The 26,696-nt window shown below is 52.7% G+C and overlaps 1 protein-coding gene across 1 annotated transcript; it reads left to right on the top strand.

The window, feature by feature from the left end:
* Positions 1-9,089: 9,089 nt before the first annotated feature.
* TIFAB (TIFA inhibitor) lies at positions 9,090-19,577 on the top strand. Its single transcript, XM_037016039.2, is given in 4 exon segments — positions 9,090-9,193; positions 18,975-19,068; positions 19,070-19,114; positions 19,116-19,577. Coding segments are annotated over 4 exon segments (705 nt in total).
* Positions 19,578-26,696: the final 7,119 nt, after the last annotated feature.

The following is a 26,696-nucleotide window of genomic DNA, read 5'->3' as shown; positions in this document are numbered from 1 at the left end:
AAGCAGCTCTTGCTATGAACGGGCAGGACTCTGTGCGTGCGGGCTGGGCCGTCGGTGAAGATCTAGGGCGAATGCGGGGTGCGCCGGCTGCAGTGGGGATCTAGGGCGAGTGCGGGTGCGCGGGCTGTGAAGATCTAGAAGGGGGCGGGATGGACAGGCTGCAGTCTGGATCCAGGGCGAGGAGCGCGGCCGCGGAGCCCGCAGAGCAGGGAGCGGGCTGGGAGCGCCCTCTAGCCGCAGCTTCGCAGACGAGAAGGAAAGGCCCGGTCCTGCTCGCGCACATCCAGGAAGGCCCTGCTGTGGCTGTGACGTCAACCGCAGTGTGTCCCGCTGCTCTGGAGTCCCCGCTCCAAACACTCTGCGCACTGCCTTGCAATCACCGTCGAATGTGGCCGCTTTGTTGAGAAAGGGCGGGCGGGGAGGGTCAGGGTAGGAAGTCCTGAATTGCCTTGAGAATATCCAGGAAGGGACTTCTCTTCCACCAGCTTCTCAGGGCAGGACTTTGCCCAAAACTCTCCTCCCTGGGAGGCTTTGGGCGGGATTCAATGACTGAATTTACTGCGGAGCTGAGGCAAAAGCGTGTCCTGGGGGACCAGCAGGCTCTGGGGTCAGACAGACCCAGTGCAAATGCAACTCTGCGCCTTACTAGCTGAGTGACTGAGGGCGAGTACCTTACCCTCTCTGCACCTCAGTTTCCCCACCTGAAAAACAAGTCCCATGATAGTAGCTACACTATCATGTTACTACAAGATGAAAAGGCCTATCTGCACTCCAGGTGCCCAGAGGGTCAGGTTTCCCTTTCTTGCCCAAATAGCACAAGAAACCCTGCCTTCAGAACCCTACTGGGTCAGAGTACAGCCTGTTTTTATTCAGGTGCCCTCCCCAGTGTTCCTGGACATCTGCAGGTTGAACTTGTCCTTCCCTCAAGTCCTGGATGTTGTTGCTGTTTTGTTCCACCTCCTGACTCAAACTCCCACCCTTTTATCTGGTGACCTCCTGACATCTCATAATGAGATTTCCTAGGCCCTGCTGATCCCCAGACCCCTCACCCCAAACATGGTCAAGGATGCTTCCCCCTAACACCCTAAAACCCAATAAGGACCAGACTTGCCTGAACAATACCAGGAGGGAAGCACAGAGCATGATGGGAACCCCACGTGAGCCCCTGGGTATGCCCAGATGCAGAGTCCTGAAGCTAGCCCCTCCCCAGGCTCCTCCTGACCCCTCTTTCTGGGGTCCCTGGCTAGTACCTCCTCCACAAGTGAAAGCCTCAGCCTCATTGCCCTCCACCAATTCCAGAAACCTTCAGCTTTCTGAAGCTCTGATAGGAGCATCGCTTCCTTTTTATTTCTGCAAGCATACTGGCAGAAAAAACAGTTCTGCCTTATCTGAAGACAACCTGTCATGTGATCATACAAAACAAAACTCTCATGGGTGTTTATTTTATTGCCTGGGAGTTCTCCAACCCAGAAGAGCATTTTGGATTTTTCTATATAAAATCAAATGTCCTATTAGTTGGGTTTTCCTCTTGTCAGAAAACAAAGGACTAGCTTGCTCTCTAAACTGTCTCCTATAGAAACTAAAACCCAAATAACCACAGTTAACGTTTATTTTGTATGTCAGAGTCTAAGACCCTGCTGTAAGCTCTTTGCCTGTTTTATCTCTTTGAATCTTCACAACACTGTAAGGCAATCAGCATTTCGTGTCCATTTTATAGAGGAGGAAAAAAAGTGCCAGGAGGTTACGGGACACCCCTAGGATCCACAGTTGGTGACTATCCAAATCCAGAGTTGAACCCCAAAATCTAGCTGCTTACAGCTTCAGGTACAGCATTGCTTTGAGATCAGAGCATGAGCTTCCCATCTACTTCCAGCCACTTGAGATTCCAGAAACATTAGTGGCCAGTCTCGTCAGGAACACCCTGTTACAAACGTGGGTGTGGAGTACGCAGCAGCATGGCTGGAGCGCAGGAGGTACCCAGCATGGGGGACCATCAGCTGGAGCCGGAAAGGCCTGCACTGGGGCTGTGGTGCGGCCCGAGAGGCAGCCTCCCTGTGTGATGCCCTACCTGCCCAAGGGGAGGTTCCTGAGGAAGGGGTCTCTCTGGGCCTTGAGCATCTCAGATACAGTCATAGCTCACATCCCTCCACTGCCAGAAGCCCTCCCACGGCTCTCTGCTGCCTGGGAATACAATCCAAACCTTCCACCGTGGTCTACACGGCCCTGCAAGGACTGTCTGTCCCCACCTTGGTTTCCCCTAGGGGACTGCTCTTCCCCTGCTCACAGACCGTTCCTGACCAGCCAAGTTTCCTGCTTCAAGGCATTTGCATTTAAGATCTCATGCCTCACTTCTTTCAGCCTCTGATGAACCAGAATCTCTCCGGGGGGTTTTCCGACTGTGGAGTAGTCCCCAGTCCCAGCTACACACGCATCACTTGCATTTGTCTCCTTACTTGCCTGACTCCCCAGAATGCCAGCTCCCTGAAAGAAGCCTTCGTGACTTTGGGAAGTTGAATAATGGCCCCCAAAAAAGATGCATTGCCTAATCCTTCAGACCTTAAGATGATATAAGAACATCATCTTACACAGCAAAAGAGTAAACATTGACTTATGGCAACAGAGCTGGTTGAATTAAGGATCTTGGGGCCGTGAGAGCGTCCTGGATGATGTGGGTGGGCCCTAAGTGCAGTCACAGTTATCCTTATAAAAAGGACGAGAGGGGAGGGCCGTGTGAAGACAGAGCAGAACTTTGAGGATGCCAGTCTCAAAGATTGGAGTAATGTGGTCACAAGCCAAGAAATAGTGGCAGCCAGCAGAAGCCGGGAGAATCAAGGACTAGGATTCTCTCCAGCACCTGCTGAAGGGAGCCTGGCTCCGCCGACACCTCGGTCAGCCCAGTGATCCTGATTTCAGACTTCTGGCCTCCAGAACTGCATGGCCTTAGCGTTGCTGGTAGTTGGTTACAGTTGCCATAAGAAACTAATGCACCAACCCGCTAGTTTACTATTGCATCACCAGGGCCAAGCTCAGTGTCCACCACACAGTAGGTCTTTGATAAGTATGTGTTAGATTATTCAGTGAAAGAAACTCCTCCTAAAGCAAGCTATCAGAAAATGAATGGGATAGAAAAAAATTTAAGCAGGCAAACATTAACCAAAAGAAATATGGTGCAATCATATTGTGAACCAAAGTAAGTGAGCCAATAGTAAGGCAAAGGTGCCCCAGGGAGAAATGTGCAGGCACCTAGTAGCATGATCTCAAAATAAAGGAAAATTTGACAGGATTAAAAGGGAAAAAAGATAAGAACATAATCCTAGCAGGAGATTGTATTATTCCTCTCAGAAATGGATAGGTCAAGTGGCAAGTGAATAATAACACTGTGGATCTGAACTGTACAATTAGAAATTGAATAAATGAATGAGTAGAGACAAAAGGCTGATGGCAGGCCAAGGTTCAGAAGCAGAAAGGAGAGGTTGCAGGGCACACCTGGGAGCTGGGGATCAGAGCTGGGGCCAAAAATCAGGGCAAAGGAGGGGAAACTGAGTGCTTCAGAGGGAGGAGAGGAGTGAAGGGGGTCTGAGCACCCCAGTCTGACTACTGACTCATAGTGGTCCCATCACTGAGGAGCCCTGTGCCTTTAGGCAAGTGAGGGCGCCTCTCTACACCTGGTTTCCTCCTCCATAAAGTGGGGACAACAGGTTGACATAATGCAGCCATCAGAAGGTGTGGGGACAAGCACTGCCCCTTGTACCTTTTGTCCCAGAATAGCCATGTGTCCACATGGCCCCTCTCAGGGGTATAGGCTAAATATTTGGTATGTTGATGTTGATGGCCTGGGGCTGGCCAAATCCAGGCCCACCTTGTCTATGGAAACTTATTGGGAGGCAGACCCCTCTAATCAAGGTTTTGTTCCCTGGGGTGCTGGTCACACAAGAATGCCCCCTTCTAGCATAGCATGTAGTCCCTGGCCCCTCCCCCTGGCACACACAGAGCTTTTGTCTCCTGCCCCCATGCAAGTGGTTTTCCCCCTGTCTGTGATGCAGTGCACAGCCTTGTCCAGCCTCCGCTCCTGGACTCCCTGCACGGAGGTCCCAGGAAGCCCGCATGTCTTGTACACCATCTCCAGGTCTTTTCTTTGGTCTCTCAGTTGCTTTCCCACTGCAACTGGCCCAGCTGGGTGTGCGATCACACCTGTGATCACACAGGAGCACTAAATAAGTCAATGAATGTAGAGGACTTAACTTACAGGAAGCACTCGGTAAGCAACAGCCCTTCATAGAATCTGAGGCCGGGAAGAGAGGCACGGGCCGGGGGAGGAGGGTCTGCCCGTTCTGAGGGCCCCGGGGTGGGTGGGGGCATGACGTTCTTCCTCCAGCCAGCATCCACGTTCCTCCCAGTATGTCGAGAGAGACAGCTGATATGAGTCCTGAGCAACTCCTCCAGTTCCCTGCCTGCACTCCTGGCGAGACCCTAGACAGTGCCCCTCTGTTACCAAGGGCCAGGCCCAGACTTCCCGAGGGTCCCATCTGGCCCCAGGGCTGCCCCAGGAGCTTCTGCATCAGGAGGCAGTACGCAGGGCGGTTAAGGTCACAGACTTTGAAGACATTACATTTATTGTCTGTGTGGCCCTGGATGACTGACTTAACTCCTCTGTGCCTCAGTTTCCCATTGGTAGAATGAAAGTATAGGGGTCCCTACTGTATAGGGCTATTGAGGGAATCAGCTAGCTGGGCTGTAAAGTGCCTGCCACACAGTATAACTGGGGAACCTGAAGCACCACCGCCTAGACAGGCCACCCCAGGACGTCTGTCATCCACCAGTATGTAGACCTTTGCTCCTTTATGGCGATTTCTATGATTTGGTCCTTCGGGAACTCATGTACTAAAGGAAAGTCACATGTTGGTTAACTGGAGGTTACTGCACACATCACACAAGGGCTGTAAATTCAAAGGCACAGAATGTTGAGGTGGAGGTGGGGGTGACCAGCTGGGCACTGAGCGCCCAGCTCAGCTCAAGGGCACACACTGGTGCCCTGTGGGAACACAAGCCCCTGGGGGCCTCATTTTCGGGCTTGTCAAGAGAAGTTGAAAAAAGGGTTTATACGTTAGGCTCCTGATTTTTAAAATGTTGACAACTTAGACAAAATGCTTAAAATACCATACTCTGTGGCCCAAACTAGCCACCAGTTCTTCTTCGAGGACAGAGAATCCACAAGGCAGAAGGTGGCAAGTCCCGGTGGCTCCAGCCTAGACTGGGGTGCCAGAAAGGAGAGCTTTCCCCAGGGGCCCACGGGGGGTCGGGATGCCCCGACGTGAAGTTCCAGGACCAGTTTGAAGACCTAGGCAGTGGTGTGCTTGGAACAGACATTAGAACAAATAAAAGTTGTGACATGAATCATTTCAATGATGGCAGCAAATACCAGAAATGAATGGGAAGTTGTGTTCCTGGTTTTCTTAGATGCTGATGTTAGAACAAAACAAAAATCCTGCAGGCTCTTGAGCTTGTGGAGTAAAGGTTGAAAGAAAGGGAGGCGGGAAGACCGAGGCCTGCCCACTCACATCTCCCAGGGTCTCCTTCTCCCAGAGGCTGAGATAGACTAAGTGGTTAGCGCCGCCAAGAGGCAGCCGGGACTCTGGAGTGAGGTGGGGAAGTCCTGGCTCTGAAGGGGGAGGGACTCTCCTGGGGTCCCAGCGAGCTGATTGAACATGGGCTAGCCTACTCCCCTGAGCATCCTCTCCTCTAAACCTACAGGCAAGAATCCAGCCAGTCACAGTCCTTGGTATTTACTCAAATGGGATGAAAACTTATGTCCGCATGAAAACCTGCTCACACATGTTTATAGCAGCTTTACTCATAACTGCCAAAAACTGGACAAAACCAAGTTGTCCCTCCATACGTGAATGGATAAACTGGTACATCCAGACAATGGAATATTATTTAGCACCGAAAGGAAATGAGGCATCAAGCCATGAAAAGACATGAAAGAACCTTAGATGCATATCACTGAGTGAAAGAAACCCATCTCAGATGGCTACAAACTGCATGATTCCAACTATAAACACTCTGGAAAAGGCAAAATTGAAGAAGTAAGAAGATCGGTGGTTGCCAGTTGAGGGAAGGGAGGGAAAAAGGGGCATAGCACAGGGGATTTTTAGGGCAGTGAAATCACTCTGTGTAATGGTGATATTTGTCATTACACATTTGGCAAAAACCCCTAGAATGTGCACCACTGCGGTGAACACTAATGTAAACCATGGACTTTGAGGATAACGGGGAGTCGGTGTAGGTTCAGAGATTATAACACAAGGATCACGCTGGTGCAGAGGCTGATAGTCGGGGAGGCTGTGTGTGGAGGGAACAGGGAAATCTCTGTAATTTCTGCTCAATTTTGTTGTGAACCTAAAACTGCTCTAAAAAAAACAGGCCATTAAAAAAAAAAAGGAGTGCAGGCAAGACCTGTTGAAACACAAAAGTTGCCCAACAGTGCCCTCTAGCACCCACAAACTATAAACTTTCTTATAGAGAGTAGAGCTTGGAGCTTTTTTAAGTACGCTAGAGCAAAAGAGACGAGGGGAAATTTTGCTTCTCTGAGCCACACTTAACAAGGACGTGTCCATCCTGGTGGTGGGAGGGCAGCGAGAAGGGAGAGAAGGCGGGCAGGTGGAGGGGTCTGCAGCAAGCCTTGGCCCTGGGGGGCTGGTGAGGTGCCCTGACAGCCAGGTGCGCTGGACCCTGGCCTGTCCTAAATGCTCACAGAAGCCTGCCAAGGTTGAACTGAGGGCCCCGGGCTTTATTGCAGGGTGTTGGAGGTACTCAGTGGTCTGTGCGAAGCCCATAGCAGGAGGGTTTGCCTCCAGATGGCTGAACCACAGCGATCCTGGGCCTCAGCTGGAAACGCTGCAGCTCTGTAAGCGGGGTCTCTGCAGCAAACGGCCCACAGCGGAGTGCGTGCCCGTCCCCAGGCCAGGTCTGCTGACCACAGGCAGACAGGTGGACAGGCAGAGGGCAACATTTGTACAGCAGGGACTCTCTCCGTCAGTGGCCACCAAACAGAAACAGCCACATGCTGGGCCATTGGGTGACAGCTCACCCAGCCTAGCTGGTGATTTATGCTTCATGAGGTGATGCAGTCCCAGGGAGCCTCTGGCAAACCACTTGGAGAGAGAGCTCTGTAGGCAGGATTTCTCATTTTCTCATCACTTGGCCATTTTCATGATATATTTCCCCCCTGGGGCCAAGGGAAGGGGAAAATGCTTTTTATATTATATTAGTGGCCATGTGGAAAAGACATATTTCCCAGGACATTCAATTCAGAATGAAGACACACATTTGTAAAGCATTTGTGAAAAATGGCATGCGTGAAGGCTATGAAATATTTGTTGTCACAGCATCGGTTAGTTTTGTGAAATATCCTAGGACAGGGAGAACAATTGTAAGGGCAAGAAACCTTTGGGGAGAAGGTGAGCTGCTGGTCTGAAGGACACCTTCACGCAGCAAAGCAACAGACAGCATTCAGGAAACAGGGGCATGGCTAGACCATAGGTTCATGTCCCTTGAACTTGCATAAAGAATATCTGGAAGGGTGCACAGGGCACTCATCAGAGCGGTTACCTGTTGGGAGGGGTGAGAGACTTTTCACTCTACTTGTTTTGATTTTTTCCAAAATTATGAATATATTACCTTTCCAAAATGTTACATAAAAATAAGACAAACACAAAGCCTCTCCTTCTGTGAGCCTGCATCTCAGAACAGAACTAAGACATGCAGAGGCATACAGCACATTTTGAGTAGAAAACATCTAAAACACTCAGCTTCCTACCACTCGCCACCCCTCGCTCCCATTCGCAGAGGCCTGCACAGAGCTGTGTGTAGGAGCCCAGTGGTCCCCTCTTGGGGAAGTCCTCCCACAGCTCAGCCACAGGGTGGCTGCTGCTGTTTCAGGCTCTGCCCTTGTTCTGCTCACTCAGAAGGTGGAGGCTGAGGGTGGTGCCTTTCCATATAGCACTTCTGAGGGTTGGTAGTCAGCTTCCCTCTGTGAGAATAAATTATAGTTGCGGTACCCAGCTCTGAGCCAAGTGAGGTGCAAGCTTGTGAAGTCTCGCACACCCTTGCAGAGTAGGCTAGCAGGCTAAGACTCAACTGCCTCCCACGACCTGATTCCCTTTCTTCCATAATAATAGAACCCTCCCTTGCCGCTGAGCACGTGGCCCCCCAGCCTCCCTTGCAGCTAGGTCTAGCCACTGGCTAAAGTCAGGCTGGTAGGATAGGAGCAGAAGTGTGGTGGGCAATTTCCAGGCGTGACTTTAGAAGGAGAAGATGTGCCCCACACTTTCCCCTCTGCCCCATTCCCACTGTTGGAAGGCAGGCCTGGTGGGGTGAACCATTTGGAGCCACATGGGTGAGCGCAGTACTCTGCATTTGGTAGGGTAACAAGCTGAAAGGAGCTCAGGTTGCTGATACCGTGGAGCCACCATTATGAGCCCTGGATGCCTTACACCTGGCCTATTAGGTAAGAGAGGTGTATATTTGTCTCTTTAATGCACTGCTTTAGATCCGAGTTATACCAGCCAAACCTTCATTGTAACAGAGCAGGTGGGATGGGAGAAAGGCGGGAAGGAAGAAAAAATACAGAGAGAAAAACAGTCAGTCAGTACAGTCTCATTAGCTGATGTCTCCGTGCTCTGCTTCACATGTACAACCTCAGTCTCACTTGATCCTCACTCCACCGCATTTTGCATATGAGAAACTGAGGCTCCAAGGGCTTAATTGGCTTGCCCAAGCCCTTGGTTCGTTAGTGCTGGAGGCGGGATTGGGATCCAGTGCACCTGATGCCAGAGCCGCACTGCCTTCCACAGCCTCGGGGCCGCAGGCGCTGTGGGCATGGCACCTCGGAAGGCCCCCCGGGTCCTGGGGGCAGTGACTGCATACTCTTTATGAGAGTACCCTGAGATGTAGGACACTCAGCAGGACAGCAGAGGCAGGAAAACAAGCTAAGGGATAAAGGCCAGCATCCTGAATCAACCAGCCTTTGCAGCTTTGACGGGTCCAGGGAGAGCCTAGAGGGGAAGAGCCGGGCGGAGCAGGGGGCAATGACGGCGGCAGACCCCCGAGTGTCTGTGCAGAGGGCTGAGCAAGTGGCCACCGGCTCCTTCTCCTGTAGCTCTCTGGACATCTGGCTCCCTCCAACTTCCGAGTGAGCCTTTGTTCATGCACGGCCCCCTCTTGGGAGGCCTGCACCTTCTTATTAACTTAGCCAACACCTACTGATGCTCCAAGAAGGGCTTTGGCTGGTACTGGTCTGAGAGCTTGTCTCCTGCACTGGCCCGGACCTCCTTGAGGGCAGGCGTTGTCTCATGTGCTGGGCCACTGCAGAGCCCGCCTGGGGCTGGGCATAGAGGAGGCCGGTTCTCTCGGGCTCAGCCTCCTCCTTGGGAAGCGGTCCAGGAGCCCCATGTGGAAACACAAATAAATGAGCCAGAGCTTGGCTCTAGAGGCGTGCGGGGTCCTGAAGCTGGGACGCCCGGTAAACTTCTGTTCCGTTCAGTGTGTGGAGACAGTGATTAGACCCCAAGGGCTCAGAGCACATGGACACATAGGGGTGGTCCGAGAGCTCCAAAGCCTAGGGATCCTCCCACCAAAGCCCCCACTTTCTGGAAATTTCCATAGTCCTATAGATTGAAATGCAGGTCATGTGGGATCTGTCATCCACTCCAAAGTGAGGTCTCTATCTTTCACTAGTTTTGAAATTCCAATATGTATTAAATGCGCTAAAGAGCATTAAAAGCAGACAATTTAATTTTGCAAAACAAATCCACAGAAATTGCTGGAAGGACTTTCCTTTGTTTTGGCAGAATCAAGCCAGACTGCACTACCCGTAGTAGTGACGGCAGGTTCCTGAGGGGGCATTGGAGGCTCACAGCCTCAAAGCTGGGCTAGGCTGTTTTTCTTGGCACCAGAAACCTCTGTGACATAGCGCACCTCCCAGGAACCCATGCCTCTCTCCAGCTCACAGTGACTATTCCAGACACCGGAGGTGGCTTGAGGGGTCAGAGGAGGTGGGAGCAGGTGGACAGCCAGCATGGGCAGCACAGGGGCCTCAAGCTCCTGCTTCTACCGTGTTCTGCACAGTGGAGGGGGGCTTCTCTGTGGGAATTAGCCAGCAGTTTAAAGAATCCACCTTCTAGGAAGGGTGTTAAGTTATGAGCAAATTCAAAAGTTTGGAAATGCTCTGAACCTCTGGGCTTTGTATGTCTACCATATCAGGATGTTCAGAACTGCTCATAAGCTCTGAGTTTGGAACCCAAACCCATTAAAAATGGTGCTCAGTCAAGACTGTTTAGCCGCTGCTTTCTTTAGAAGCCCATGGTAGCCAACATGAACCGTTGCCCTTAACATCGGTGACACCAGGAATACCAGCCAATTGCAGGGAGCAAGTGGTACAGGATCCAGCTCACAGGCAGGAACTGGCAGACACAGAGCCTGGCAAGCCACAGTGTGGGTGATTCACTGATCCTCCCACTAACGCCTCCTTGAGATTTGTATTGTTAGAAAGCAATCCACACTGCTGAGTGCACAGTGTTACTTCAGGCAGAGAGTGTTTCTGTTAAACAGTCTAAAGATGGAAACACGAAATTAATAAAACCTACAAGGTATATGTGAACACATTTTGTTTCGTACTGTAACCAGTGTATGTAAAATATTTTATTCAACACAATATAGTGAAATAAAGTGTCATCACCAGTCACAAATCTTGTGTGAGGATAACTTTGTAGTTTTCTACTTGTGGAAAACTGGATATCCAACGAAATTGGACCCTTACCTTATACTGTATACAAAAATTATCTCAAAATGGATTGAGACCTCTCAGTACGACCTAAAACTACACAACTGTTAGAAGAAAAACTTCATGATACTGGATTTCACGATGACTTCTTGGGTATGACATTAAAAGCACAGGCAACAAAAGTCAAAGTAGGCATATTGACTTTACCAAAATTAAAAAATTCTGTGCATCAAAGGACACAGTCAGCAGAGAGAAAAGGCAAATCCTATGTCTGATAAGGGGTTAACATCCTGAATATATAAAAAACCTCCTGCAACTTAGTAACAGACAAATAGCCCAATTAAAAAACAGGGCAAGTACTTAAGTAGACGTTTCTCATACAAATGGCCAACAGCAATATGAAAAGATATTCAACATTAGTAATATTCAGGAAAATGCAAATGAAAACCACAATGAGGTATCACCTCACACTCATTAGGAGGCTCCTGTAAAACAATACAGAACAGAAAAGAAGTTTTGCCTAGAATATGGAGGAATTGGAAACCCTGTGCCCCATTGGTGGGAACGTTAAATGGTGCAGCCACTGTGGAAAACACTATGGAGATTCCTCAAAATCTTAAAACAGACTTACCACGTGATCCAGCAATTCCACCTCTGGGTATACATCCAAAAGAATTGAAAACAAAGACTTGAAGGCTATTTGTCCATCACATTCACAGCAGCATTATTCGTAATGAACAAAAGACAAAAGCAACAAAAATGGTCATCAAAGATAAAGGAATAAACAAAATGTGATGTATACATACCCTGGAATATTATTAAAGGACATTAAATATTAAAACGGAATCAAATTCTGACACATGCTACAACATGGATGAACCTTAAAGCATTAAGTGTAAAAAGCCAATCACAAGAGGACTATATGACCCCATTTACATGAGGTTTCGGAGTCATCAACCAAGTGGAATGCTGGCTGCTGGGGGCTGGAGGGAGGGGGAAATGGAGAACTGTTATTTAATGGGTTTAGAGTTCCAGTTTTGCAAGATGAAAAGGTTCTGGAGATTGGTTACACAACAATGTGAATATACTTAACACTGCTGAACTGTACACTTAAAATGGCTAAAATGGTCAATTTTATGTTACATGCATTGAACCACAATTTAAAGACAGATAAGTATTTACAGAGAGTCATTTGGTTTTTTTCTCTCTCCTGATATCAGATCTGCATGAAGAACTTCTAGGCACCATGAACCACCTAAACTCCCACACAGAGGTTTTTTTCATGGTCTGTTAAAAATCTGCCTTTGAAGACACGCTTATTTCGGAATACACTTTTATTCCTAAACTTGAGTTAAAAGTATTTATGCTAGGCTTTTACCTCCCTTAATTAAAAACAAAAAGACCATGTTTGATGTGTGCTGTGCTGTGTTTGAGGCCATCTTTCCTTACCAGCTGCATTCTTTAAATGAGACCAAGCTGTGTTTCTTCTGTATGGTTCTTGATGGAAAAAGAAAGAAGTCTTTGGCAAATCATGTTGACCAAGTGAAAGCTGATCCTTCTCAAAGTGTTGAATGAAGATGCCACAGGGCAAGGGAGGCTGGACAGGCATGCTTGACCCCATTGCACAGATGAGGACACTGAGGCCCAGAGAGGAAAAGTGACCCACCACAAAGCATGTCCACAGTGGAGCCGATGGTGGACTCCCTTTGAGGGCTCCTTCCCTGCCCTCTGGTCCTCTGCTGCTCTGGACACTATGAGTGAAGGTGAAGGAGGTGGCATGCAGGCCAGGGCACAAGACACTTCTCCTTCCGCCAACCCCTGTCCCCAGGCCTGCCCCAGGCATTAGTCAGGGCTCAGGCATTATTGGACTTAGCATTAAGTAAAACTGACATATATTAAGAATTTGGCATAATCAGTAATGAAATTGGGCTTAGCAGCGACCCCTGAAATAGGAGAGCGAGCACGGGCCAGGGTGGCAGCAGCTCCTGGGGGGGCCACTCCTCTCACTGTCTCTGGCCCCTCAGCTGGTGGAGGCCGCCCAGGTCAGGCCGGCCAGCCTGCCTCTGGGAGGGGGCCCGGCCAGCACTATGGGACTAAGCATTCAGGGCCACCCCTGATAGCCATGTGCTTCTCACCAGGGCTCAGGCCAGGGGACTAACAGAGCTGGTTATACCCTGAGAAATCGCCCAGCCCTGGCATCAGAAGAAGGTGGGGACCCTAGATGCCAGAAGGGAACGGCTTGAACCTCAGGAGGACATAGAGCCCAGGAGTTGAGCGCAAGGATGTGAATGTCAGACCTGGGGGGTCTTTGGGAAGTTACTTATTAATCGTGCCTTGGTTTCATCATTTGCAAATTAGGATCTATACTGGAACCTGTCTCAGAATTGTGCTGAGGATTAAATGAGACATTTTACATAAAGGCTTAGCACAGAACACTGCACAGAGTTCAGACTCACTAAATGGTAACCGTATTACTGTTTTAAAATTCAAACGGGCCATCACTGTTGCTGCTGCTGTCATTCTCATCAGCCACGGGCATTGAGCAAGGTGAGCTGGAGCTGTTTCCAGAAGCTGGGTGACTCCCACCTCCCTCCACCAGGCACCATGCACACACTATCAGTGCTACCTGGCCGACTCCTGCAGGCGTCAGCACAAGCTTCCCCTCCTCCAGAAGGCCTTCCCTGGTGTTCCCCCATCCCCGGTGGGTTAGGTGCCCCTCCTGGGGTGTACAGTCCTGTGTGCCCCCCATCACAGCACCCATCTCTTGGTTATAGGTACTCTTTACTTACGTGAGAGCTCAGTGGGGACAGGAAGCATTCTGTTCGGACGAACACAGAAACAGCCACTCTATGTGTATTCTGAGCACTCACTGTGCATGAGGCCCTGGACTGAGCTAAGTGTTTTGCACACATTTCCTCACGTGGCTCCCTCTCCCTGGAGAGGATCCCTGTTACTCCATCTTACAAATAAGGGAGCAAGCCTGGCTTCTTATCGTCACTGTGCTGGGCACGCTCTGGCTTGAGCAGGTAACTTACCTTCCTGAGCCTGTCTGTCTCAGCACCTGCTTATACACTGCTGCCCTTGGCCCTGTGCTGTGGCTTCTCTGGCTTCGCCTCCGTGCTCAGTGAGCGGCTGTCCTCCGGGGAGGACCGCAGTGGATTCACCTTGGGCCATTTCAACTCACTTTGAGTCAGAGAGGCAAGGACCCTCCCATTCCCACCCTGAGCACCTGGTCTCCCTCACACTCCCCTCCCCAGTGGTCCCATGAATGGCTCCTCCAGACTTACACTGTCCCCCACTCTTCTGCCTCCAAAAGCAAGCCACTGGTTCAGGGATGCTGCCACCTGGTGGCCACAGGCCACCTGGACACGAGGATGGTGGGGTGATGACACTGGCTGGCTTGGCAGGCTAGAGCAGGCCCCTCTCTGCTGAGTGTACTGCCACCAAGCCAGCTGGAGCACGTGCCTGGAAAAGCCAAGGCAGCTGGCACCAGGTGTAACAGCTTCATGGTTAGGCCCGAGAGCCCCACAGACTGGGTCCAGTTGCTGGTGCTAACCTGACGCCACCCATACACGTGAGCCTGGGCTGGTCAGACAATCGCTGTGAGCCTCGGCTTCCTCACCTGTGAAACAGGAAGCCTGCTCCTTAGCCATATGCCCCAGCAAGAACTTGGAGATCCTTCCCAGAACATCCCCCTTGCTTCATTACTGTTTAAAATAGAATTTATAGTAAACTCATGCAAATTATGTATTCAAAATTACGTTTGTTTTAAGTACAACCTGGGGCCTTCTGGAGAACTGGGGGTTTGTGCAGGCTATTAGCCCACCCTGCCAGCCCCTCTCCCCATAAAGTAACCCCACTCTCTTCTGCTGCTAAGGGTTCTACCAGGAGCAGCTCTCACTTATCACTGATCACCATGTGCTTGGCACTTTGCATATATCTTAGCTAGCCCTTACAGCACAACAAATTACCCTCCTTTTTTCAGAGCAGAAGTCAGGTTCAGAGAGGCTGAGTAACTTGTCTGAGGTCACACAGTTGCTACAAGAAGGAACCAAACCTCAGCCCCGAGTTTCCGACGCCAGAGTTCTCACCTGCCCAGCATTGTAGAAAGCCTCAGAAACTTGTTCTGTCCCCAAGCTCTCAAGGAGCACATGATGGGGGACATTTGCTCAGTGCCATGCACTCCTCAGGGTCTTGATGCCAACTGGAGGAGGCCTCCCTAGCCAAGAGAGTCAAGCAGAGTGAAGCCAACAGTCCACTCCCGCTCCCTCACCCTCCAGGCGGGACCAGCAGCAGCTACCAGAAGGACCTCCCACTGGCCTTTGGAAGATGCCGCCTGGGCACGCTTCCTCTTGCCAGGTGAACTCCCTGGCTGTTCCAGGTCTGATTTACTGAGCATGGCTCTGAACTGAGTTGCTAAGGGCACAAAGGCCATAGACACATCACTTTGCCCAGAGACTCTCCCACGGCAAGACTGGGGGCATGCTCGTAGCCCTGTTATCGCTGATGGGGGCCCTTGGGAGACCCCCAAGGGAGTAAAACGAAGGCCAGAGAGGGGGTAGGACTCACCTGAGGTCACACACCTAGGGGTAGCAAAGCCCCTGGCAGGCTTCACCTCTTGCCCACTGCCTGGGTACCCAGTGGGAGCGCTGACATCCTCTGTGCGATCTTGATGCGCCACTCCCTGAGGGTGGCAGGTCCTGTGTATGTTGGGGCGCCAGGAGACAGTGGGGAAGGCGAAATGCAGGGAGGCCGCCTCTAGTTAATGCTTGGTTCACTCCAGGGCAGATACAGTTCTCACCTCTGGGGGGCTGGCTTCCTAGGGGACCCCAGTGCTGATGGCACACTGGCTGGGGCAGGCAGGGGTGGGTGACTGCTCCCAGAATTCTGTTTTTCCTTCTTAGTTATTAAGCAACCGACTAGGGTTTAAATGCTCCAAATAGAGGAAGCAGGCTATGAGTCCTAAATGGTACCCAGAGGGGTCTGTCTCCTAAGCATGACCTGCTGAGACCTCTGGAGCCACCAGGGTCACCTGTGAGGAGTGAGTAACCAGTACGCCTGGGGGCAGGGAGGCAGATCAAGGGGGCCCCTGCTGGCTGACAGGAGTGGCCTGTCCTGCACCCTGACCTATATCCCCTCCAGGAATCTCCAGGATTGCTAGCGTTGGATGGGAAAAACAGAAAGGATTTTGCTGCTCACTTGTTCTGGAGCTTCAGGCCAGCCACTACCCCTCGTAGGGCTTTGGCTGCCCCTATATAAGATGGGCACATGTCTCTTGCCAGCTTGGCAGGTTGGTGGGTACAATGTAGCGATACGCACTCACTGGTGGCCTGTGAAGAGCTGTGCGGTGTGAAAGGTTAGTGCCGTGGTGACACTGGGTCACTTCCAGGACAGCTGGAGCTAGCTTCCATCTCCATCTTTTCCAGGCAGCCGTAGAAGGCCTGCAGAGCCCAAGAAAGGTGGACATAGAAGGTGGCCTTCCTGCAGTCCTGCAGAGAGGGCGCCTCCATGAGCAGCCATTTACACCCTCCCCCCGATGGTGACCCTTTCCTGACCACTCATTTGACTCCATTTGCCCACCGCTCCCTTGGCTGCCTCTGGGCCAGCCATCACACTCTCCCCACAGTCTCCACACAGTGGGGCTCCCTTCTTGTCTGTCTGTCTGGAAAGGCTCTCCTTTCTAACAGGCCTGGGACACAAAGGAGAAGAACCCTGTTGACACGCTGGCCACAGCTGTCAAGGTCCCTGGGGATGGGCCAGTAGAGACTGCAGAGCTGAAGCCTGAGAGGGCACCCGCATCGGGGGCCTCTCCTAGCAGGGACCCCAGGCTGGGGTTTTCCAACCTCTCAGCAGTGGAACTGCACTTCTGCAATGGGAAATTATACTTCCTTTTTCTTTCCTAAAGGGAAAAAGGAAGAAAGCAAGCAAACTGATGCTGAATTCTGACACATCCCATCCCCAAAACGCAGCAGGAATTGCCACCCCCGGCCCCACCATGCCCAGACCCACTCACTCCCGAGAGCTGGCAGCTGCTGGTCCCAGCCAGATGTACCCCTGAGAGGCAGGTAGGTGGCAGCCAGAGGGACTTGAACCCACAGCGAGGGGAGTGGGCCCAGTGCGGCTGGGAGCAGGATGCCACCGGCTCCTGGCCAGGCGCATTTCCCAGAGCGTCTGCCTGCTGGAAACGCCTCATCCCAGAGATGGCCAGGGCAGGCTGGGGGCTGCTTCCCCAGAACAGCTGGGTCCTGGAGACTGAGTGGGCCTCTCTGGGGGCTCTGCTCCAGCACACTCCGTGGAGCAGGATGTGGCCACATGAGCAATGGTGAACCTTTCTTTCTGAGGGGTTATCTTAGGGCCCCTGGGCCATGGGATTTGTTCTAGAAGTGACGTCTGAGTTTCTAGCCAAGCCTGAGGACTTGGCCCAGCTCAGCTCTCCTGGGCACAGCTTGTGTCACACACTCAGACAGAGGCTTTCTGTAGGCTGAGGCTGCAAGGGGCATGTGTGTGTCTGTGCATTAGGGAAAAAGGAGTGTCCTGAGGGGCTCACCCCTCACTATCAGACTGGAAGGTCCTAACCATAAGCTTACTTCATTCAAAAGCAAGGGAGCAGAGGGTCTGGGGCTCAGACGGACATCAAACCTGTGCCACCTGCGACAGGCTTCCTGGCCCACAGCTTTTAAGGACCAGACTCTCTTTGGGGTCTCTTGGGACTTGATTTCACATGATTTTCATGTGTGTGAACTTCTCTGCACTTAGCCAGGTGGCATATGTGCTCCCAGACACTCACTGTGGTCAGGCCCTGTCCGCACAGGACGGTGGACACAGGGCAATATGGCAGCTCAGAGGGCACCCTGCCCTCAGGAGGCCTCAGGGGCAACAGGAGGAGAGGAGCTCGGGAAAGATGGGACAAGGGCCTCTGACATATAATGGGAAGATGGACTGAAGAGGAGTGTCCTGGGGGAAGACTCCCCACTGTGGGGATCAGAGGGCAGAAAGAAGAGAAGAACCTCAGAGGGAAGGTCACATATGCACTGGGCCTTTAAAGATGTGCAGTGTTGGTACACAGAGTTTAGGCTAGAAGATGCATTCCTAGTAGAGAAGACAGTGTAAGCAAAGCCAGGTGCCAGGGAGGCAGATGACTAGTTATCCAAATCCACTCAGCCCTTGTTCCTGTTGAAGGTGGTGGCAGGTCCTGGGCTACCTGGGGCTGGTGGGTACGCAGGAGAGTTTATGTTCCTTGAATCCATGCAGGAACAAAGCCAAGGGTTATAAGTAGCCTTCTCATAGGTGCCCATGGATTCTAAAGGACAATGACTGGAGGTGGAGTTGCTGGGACAAATGATGTGTGCACTTCACAGGGTGGCAGATACTGCCCATTGACCTCCGTGCAGCCCCTATCAGTTCTTGAATAAGATCTCTCAGCATTCTCCACGTTCTTCATCAGGATCTGTTTGGCAGTGGGGATGCGATTCTCACGGCATTCACACTTAAAAGACACATGGCCCTGGGCCAGGCCCATAAAAGCACTTTGGAACGTGCTAGCTGTTTTTTTATCTTCTTTTGCATATCCAGGCAGCCTTTCTGACCCCCCAGGAGCAGGATGGGCTTCCCTCTTCCATGCCCCTCCAAACTCCTGATTCTAGAAGCACCTGTCTCCTCTACCAGCTGGGTGCTCAGGGAGGAAGGCCTTTTTCTCCTGCTTCATCTGCCCATCCCCAGCTGCAGGCGGTGCCTGGCTCCAAGGGCTCAGCACAGTTTTGTTGCATGACTGTCAGACACAAGGAAGGTATGTTCTGTCTGTCCTTCTTTTCCCACGAAGCAGTTTCCCCAAATGACACTAGGCCACTCAAAACACAAGGTGGCGTGCCCTATACCTTGCACAGACAAGAATAGGCATACCTATATTACAGAAAAGAAACTAAAATTCAGAGTAAGTGAGTGGCAGTTTCCACTCACAGAGTGTGATGGAGATGAACTGAGGCTGGAACCAGTGGGTCTGACCTTCCACACCAGCTCCAATTCTGGCTCCATCCTGGCTTGAGCAGAATGGCCGCATCCAGCACTCAGTTCTTGGCTGCTTGGTGGGAAGTGGTCCAGGCTCCCTGAGGTGGGTGAGCATGTGTAGGTTTAGGTAGCCACCAAGGTGGGTCTGGCTCCAGGCACGCCTGTGTCTGTGTTCCTTCCTTCCTAGGCACCCGCGCATGGAGAGGCCCCTACAGCCCTGCACGTGGGCCTGCACTATCCCACAGAACCCGGCCTTCTTCACCAGCGTCCCGCCATGGCTGGCAGCACGACGCCTGCCCACTGCTGCTGGGGCGGGTCCCGGACGCCCCCCCTCTGTCTGCAGCTCCCCTGCCTCTCCCGCCGACACCTGGAGCTGGAGCTCTGACAGGAGAGGGGCAGCATGCTGCTGGCCTTCTGCCTGAAGGCCCCGACCCGCAAGGGCCGCGTGTGGGTTAACGGGCTGACACTGAGGTTCCTGGAGCAGGTTCCCCTGCGCACTGTCAACAGGGTCGCCTTCTCTCGTATCCAGATGCTGGACTGCATCGAGGGAGGCACCTCCTTGGAGGCCTTTGCCTGCTGCTTCCAAATCAGCCCATCACCCCTGATTTACAGGCCCCAGGCCAACGAGACTGACAAATGGAAAAGCGTCCCCGAAGAGCAGCCTCCCCCAGGTTCAGGGCAGCAGACTCCGGGTCACCTGGGGCTTCTCCACAACCCTCCACAGCTGAACCCTGGAGAAGGAACAGAAATACAGTCCCAGAGGGAACCCCCAGACAGTGTGTGCTGCTAGCCCTGCTGGCCAGCTGCCCTGAGCAAGCCTTGGCGTAAACAGAACTTGACATACTGGAGCTACATCATCCAAGCTTGACGGCCCAGACCTGCCTGGTAATAAGGACCTGCTGGGGTCGGGGACGCGCTCCACGGTTACAGCTGTGCAAGGTACCGGGAACTTCATATACTTTTAGAGGCCCTGAGGGGTTCTGGGATCCCCTGTCAGCGTTCCCCACATTTCCCCCTCTTGTCTGACCAGGAGTTACTTTATGTTGCTAATTTTGTGTGCCGCTTAGGAGCTGAAGTTTGAGGTTACACCAGGAATGCATGGACACATGTAACAATTACGTTTGTGGTAGCTCTAGGTTACCTTGGGCTTCCAAATACCCATAGGCACTTAGGGCTTAGGGAAGCCTGTGTTTAATAAACTACAAGTATTTCATTAAACTGGCATACCCAATAGGATTCCCCGACCCCCAGACGGGCTGCATGCATACTCCATTGTCACGCAGAGGCGGGGGCGGGAAATTCAGAAGAGGTGTAAGAGGAAATTAGAAAGGTGGGGGCTCACATTTCTGGAAAGGACAGGACACAGGCAGAGCTCAGGGCTGCCTGGGAATGGGGAGCTGGAGGCTGGGCCTGCCTAAAAATTCATTGTCACCATGATCCTTCTCATCCTCAAGCTCCTCAATTCTGTCATTTCTGGATCAAAACCTTGGCTGGCTATGGGGCAAAGTTCTTCTGGAGAAGGTGCCTTCCCAGAGCAATGGGCTCTTTTCAGAACTAATTCTATGAGAGGGAAGGCTTAGGAAGAGTGTGTTAGAATTCAGCCAGCAGTTATTTCATGCAGGGGTGGGGTGGTCTTCCCAAATAAGGGACTAGTAAGGGGCTAGGCAGGCCAAGGGTGGGACCATTTTCTCTGAACAGCACAGTGGTAGAATGCAAGCCCCTCTCTGTGCCATCCCGGGGGGTGGGCGTGGGGGTGTTGGGAGTGTGGTATAGAAACAATGCCCACCTGTGTAATGAAGGCAGGGACCTACAAATCCAGATAGTAGCCATCGTCCTAGACCCCACTCGAGAATATCTGAGACCCTGAAGCCACGGTGCTGCGGACTGGCTGGCTCAGGGCCTGAGGTCTGTAATGACCTCCAGCAAGGCTTTCAACACTCCCCACTTCCCAACCGAGAAGAAAGACCCCTTTGCCTCCAGGGAAGGCTGCAGGAGGCTCAATTGCACTGCCAGGCCCTGAGCCTCCTCTCCATGGGAAAGATGGCAGTGGGCAGGACCCAGTCCTACTTGGCTTGCAAAGCTTCCCTTCCAATAGGGAATGAGGCAAATACACTCAGATCACAGCCACAAGGCAGAAAAGGGCAAGGGCTGCAAGGGAAGGGGGCTGTCCAATGCTGCAAAGGGCCCCCGGGGACTCCCAAAGCAGGCCCCTCACTGAATCACCCAAAACCCTTCACTGAACACTGACCTTGCCCCACAGGCAAGTGCTTGCATGCACTCAGGAAAGACAAATTCAGGAGCTGATACCTTAATCATGGGATGGCCACTGTGAGTGGTGCTCCGGACATCTGTGCTCTCTAACTTGGGTGTGGCACTAGCTGTGCTGCTAAGTGGCCGTGTCTGACAAGCACTCACCCTGGAGGCAGCACTCCGGTGGGGTCTGTGTGCACTGCCCCATGCATCCCCGCCACCCCCAGATAGACAGCGGTATTCACCACACTGCAGATGAGGAGCAGGCCCAGAAACTGTAGGCATCCTGCCCAGCAACATGCCACTCACGAGCTGTGTGATCTTGGGCAGATGACTTAGTCTTCCTTTGTCTCCATTTCTCCTTCTGGAGAACGAGTAGTTGTTTCTTCTAGCTCAGGCTGTATGGGAGTCTTAGGAGGTGGCATGTGTAAAGACTTAGTGTAGGGCCCAGCACATGGCAGGCGCTCAGTAAAGGTTAGCTGCCACCATGAGACCCGAGAGAGGGAACATAATATGTCTCGACCCAAGGGCTTACCTGAGATGCATATATGGAGCTACAGAAGGTGGGCAGCGCAGACTGGCCGCAGAGCCCAAGGGCTCATCCGTACTCTGTGATTCCCTGACAAAGGTCTGGTCTTAGCCACGGACCTGGTGGGCAGTCAGGAAGGATTTTGACCTGTCCCTTGGGCCAGAAGGGCCAATAGTAAGGGTTTTCAGACAGGGAGGAACCCTGTCAGGGCTGGCAAGCAGAAGAAGCCCCTTGTGGTGGTCTGATGAAGCCTGCTGTTTTGGAACTGTCTTTATATTTCACACACAGATTCCAAATGCAGTCACGATGCCTTTGCAGACCAAAGTGCCCCCCACACTGTGCCTTAGGGAGCAGCAGCCCACACACAGAACCACGAAGCCGCAGCCTGGACACTGCATCTTGGCATCAAAGGCTGGAGGGAGTTCCCGGGGAACACTTCCCCGCTCCCCCAAGGAACCTCTGCCCCTGAGTGAGGGGCCATCTCTCCCCCGAGGAGAGCGCAAACCCATCCTACCTGGGGGTCCATGGGAGGGAGTAGTCTGCCTTTTCGGTGGGGCTGTCTGTGCGTGGGAGTGACATGCCTGTGAGGCCCACCCCCAGATGAGCCACACGACAGGCCAAAGGTTGACATGCATGCAGCTTGTTTCTCACTCTATCAGTTCAGGACATCTCCTGAGGACCCCACTGCTTGCCTGTACTGTTTCCAAACAGAAAAGCTACATTGCATGGTGGGTTCCATTTCTCTTAAGTAGATAACCATTTAGATCGCCAGGTCCCTAACCCTCACCCCCATCTCCCCTAGCAGCTGGAATTATCGGGCTGGCTTCGGGCCCTGGTCTACCCACCTAACACCACTTCCCTTCACCTGCAAGACAGCCTGAGCAGTTGGTGAGTCCCTCCCAGCAACATCCTCTGCGTTCTCCTGACTCCCAGCCTGGGCAGCCCGAGTGGTTGGTGGGGTGTGCATGCACACACACACTCACACACACACCACCCGTGCATGCTGTGGGGGCTCCAAACTGGGGCTCTGCAGTCAGCACTGCCTGGGTTACAACCTCGCTCTACTGCTTCCTAGTTCTGTGATCTTGGACAAGTGACTGAATTTCCCTGTGCCTCAGTTTCTCCTTCTGAAAAATGGGAAAGATTAACAGCTCTGTGGAGGTAAGATGAGGCCCCTGGCACACTAAGTACTCGATGGGGTTACCTTCCAGGGCCAAGGCAACAGAATGGAGTGAAGGCACTGAGCGCACGCAGCCACGTAGACTCAGCTTGCACATACATCTGCTGCAAAGAGCTACCTCAGAGCACTACAGGTCTCTGAGATGATGTCTAGAAATCCAGACACCATCCCCTGTGCCCGTTAAGACATGTTTAACCCTCATATTCCTTTACTTTTCTGAGAATGGGAGTCTTCCAACCTGTCTGTCTGACACTGAACCCCCTTGAGACCCGTGTTGAGAGACACACACGAATGCCCCATCAATGTATGAGGCTCTGCGGCCTGCAGAAGTGCCATGAGAATGTGATGGTGACACATCAGAGGTGCAATCCTGGCCATGGTGTCTAGACAAGGACGGCCATGCCACAGGCAATCCCGTGTGACATCAGAACGCTGTGGCCACGGTTTCTGTCTGCCTCCCCATGAGACCGCAAGCTCCCCACACACAAGGACCACAGGGTGGTCGCAGTTGTGTTCCTGGTGGCCATTGCAGAACTGGGCAGAGGATGGGTGGACACAGACGGGCCCTGCTGGCCAGGGAAACAGTCACCATGGCTGTGCTAAGGCATGAGTCAGGCTTCTCAAGGCTACGAGGCAGGGCTGAGGCCTGCAGCAGTGGGACCAGAAGCAGGCTGGCCAGCTGGGGCAAGACAGCCACCAGGCCATGGGCAGACAGTCTCTTGCCTGCTCTGTGCCTCAGTGAGGGGAGCCCAGACTCTCTGGCTGTGGCAGCACAAGGCTGGTGTTTCTGCCTAGTTCTGGAGCCTCTGCAGCCTAGACTCAACCAGAATTCTGGGTTTTTGGAATTCTGTGTGAGGATTGCTGAGGAAGGTTGAAAGATTTGAGAGGGCCCCATGTTAGCAAAAGACAGCTCTGCCCAAAAGAGATGCACAGGTGCCCCAGGGGACTGTGGGAGGGGCTCCAAGCAGTAGCAGTTGGGAGTTGGGCTGCCTAGATTGAGTCTGGCCTGTAGCCAGCCAGTCTCCATAGGATTGGGTTTGACCTCTCTCCTCCACTCCCTACCCCCAGCCCCCATGCAGTGCTGGCCAGCCCAAGCAGACCCCCTGTCCCAAACACACACTAGCAACCCCCCGCTTCCCTGAAGCAGCACCCCACCTGCACAGACCAGAGCTGTCTCAGAGATTCCCTGTGCTATAGGAAGCTAGGGTGTCCCCCTGCTAGAAGCATCTGCATTTGCGAAAAAAGGATTGGAGAGGGTATGCTTCCCCCGAAGGACTGAGTGTCCCTGTAGAAGGAGTGGCATTAAAAGCTGCCCAGTAGACCAATAAAGGACACATTCCCTTCCCCTCAAACAGTCACTTCATGACTGTTCACAGGGACATGTAGTCAAGGGGCTGGCTCAGGGTCTCCCGGTGACTAAGGAGGGCTGAGACAGGAGTCCACCGGAACCAGTTCTTCCCACACAGCCCACTGAGCAGCCAGGCTGCCATCAGCAGGGGCATGTGCAGAGGCACGGAAGCCACATGCAGCGTGGACATTCGTCATCGTCTCCACACCTCTGCCACCCCGCAGTGGTTGGAGAGCTGAGAAGCCTGCCTTCCACTGTGTCTGCACTGTGAGCTCAGCAGCCACTCCATTACCTCCGATGGGGCTGATGTTGCCGTGGGGTCAGCTGGCCCCGTCAGAACCGTCAGCTAGGCCCGCATTTCCGTTTTCCTGTCACTTACCACCACACCAGGTCCTCCTGAGCTTTGGGGAGAGGAGTAAACAAACCCAGTTCCTCCACGTTTCAGAGGAGATGCTGGAATCAAGGAACCCTAGGCTCCTCGCAGGGCTGTGATCCCTCTTACCTTGAACATGAACTCATGGGCGGATTACACTGAAATAAAACCTATCATGTGAGTTACATTCTCAGCTGATTGGAAACATGCCTTACACCCCCGCCCCCCCATGACCGGACCGTGAGAAGGGAAGTTCTGATCTTTCTTTAGATTTTGTAAACTCTTTATGGCTGAGGCAGCTTTAATCCTGCTGGAGGTAAAAATGATCCGGGAATAAATTGCTTTCATTTACCTTTGTTTTCCAATCACATGCTCCAGTGGGAACAAAACTTCCTAAGTGAGGGGATGTGGGGAGCCAGGCGATCCCCAACAGAAGAGTTTAATTATTTTCTTCTTTAGACACTTGAGTTAAAAGAGCTGTAGAGTGCCATTTGGCACGGGGGGCTTGCTCCACAAAAATGTGCAACACTGCCAGCCCTGTGCTGTCACTCTTCTCTGCCTTTTCTTTCCATGTCCCCACAATACCCATTTCTTTAAGGGGCACTTGCAGCCACAGTGCCCAGAGCCAGACATTTGGGAACCAGCAGGAAGGAGTCTGAGACACGGCAGATGTCACTGCACACGCATGGGCAATACGTGACTCTGTATGAAAGATCAGGATCCAATCACAGTCCTGAAAGATGGGTGAGACGCCGTGGGGTCTGGGGTTCTGGAAGGGGCTTTCTTCCCTCTGTTATTTCTCTGACCCTCTCTGCGTTACCTAACGCACAACAGGTACCCAGCAAGCAGGGCCATGATGGACACCCCAGGCTCTGAGCCAAGCACCCTAACTGCTGGAAGGAGTTGTCTGCCCACGTGAGATGTCTGCCTTGCTTCCTTTTAAAGAGGTAGAGGTGGGGGTGGGGGTGGGGGGTTTTCCAAATAAAGCAGAGGCAGGGGCCTTCTGAGGGAGAGCTCGGTCAGGCAGCCAGTCATGGGGGTTCCGTAATTGCTTCTCCAAGCAGTCAGGCGCCGTTATATCATTCTGCTCTTCATGTGCAGCTGGCTGCAGGGGGGCTGAGAGGATGCACCCCAGTAGGTCACCTTGCATGACAGGGCGAGGACCACGGGGTGGAAGAATACATGTATCAGTCAGGAAAACAAAAACCACTCTTTGAAACACTGATTCAGAGAATTGGGTACACAAGTGATGGAGTCACCGAGAAGCTACCCAGGCGACGCCACCCAGAGATCTGCAAGAGCAGATCCTACTGCTTGCTCCCACCCACTGAGGCAGGTGGTGTAGAGAGCCATAGAAGGTGCCCTCTGGCACAGAACTGGGGCCATTGCAGCTGTTCCCAGTGGGAGATGATGGGGCCTGGGAGGCAGAGGCCGCTGGCCCGGTGAGCAGCGGCCAGAGAGGGAAAGTGCTGCTGCCAGAGACTCTCCCTGCGGCGCTGGGAGGGAGGGTGCAACACCCTGGCTTCTTGCCTTTCTCACCCCTAGAGGCATCCAGTGGCTGAAGGCAGATGAGGAGCCCGGAGTGGACTCCCTGCTGCGCAGAGCAGAGGAAAGGGGAGAGTGATGGGAATGAGGGCAGCGGGAGCCCGCTTGGGGACTGTGCCCGCTTCGGTGCCCCTCACCCCCCCACCCCATCCCCGGGACCCGTGGGGAGGACACTGAAAAGGGAGAAGGAGGGTGGGGGTACAGCACAGGAGGCTCCACTGTCTGGGGCCAGCACAGACCCACTCCACCACTGTCACCCCTACTGATGAGACTGTTGGCATTTGTAAGAAAGGAGAGAGGCAGGAACAAAGGGCAGGTCCAGTCCAGTGAGGCACAGAGAAGAGCCAGGTGCAGCCTGGCCTGGCCCACACACCCCACCTGCCAGCACACCTGCTTTGGAACTCCCTCCCCTGCCACCTCATGGTCAGGGCAGCAGAGCAGCGCCCACACCCCGCAGCCTCCACTTGCCGACTCTGAAACTTCCATCTCTCAAGGCACTCTTCCTCAAGCACGAAACAGGGATGCTATTGGTACCCCCGCAGAGAAAATGTAAGTTCCCACGGCCAGGATTCTCACCTGACCCTGGTCAGCTTGCCTACTGCACACGCATGGGCAATATGTGACTCTATGTGAAGAGCTCCACCCAGGGCACTGGGCTGCAGGGCTACAGGAGAGCAGAGGCTG

Source organism: Manis javanica, chromosome 14 (genome assembly GCF_040802235.1).
Source record: "Manis javanica isolate MJ-LG chromosome 14, MJ_LKY, whole genome shotgun sequence".
NCBI classification, from domain to species: domain Eukaryota; kingdom Metazoa; phylum Chordata; class Mammalia; order Pholidota; family Manidae; genus Manis; species Manis javanica.
Note: the sequence above shows the minus strand (reverse complement) of the source record. Positions and strands in the feature narration are given on the sequence as shown.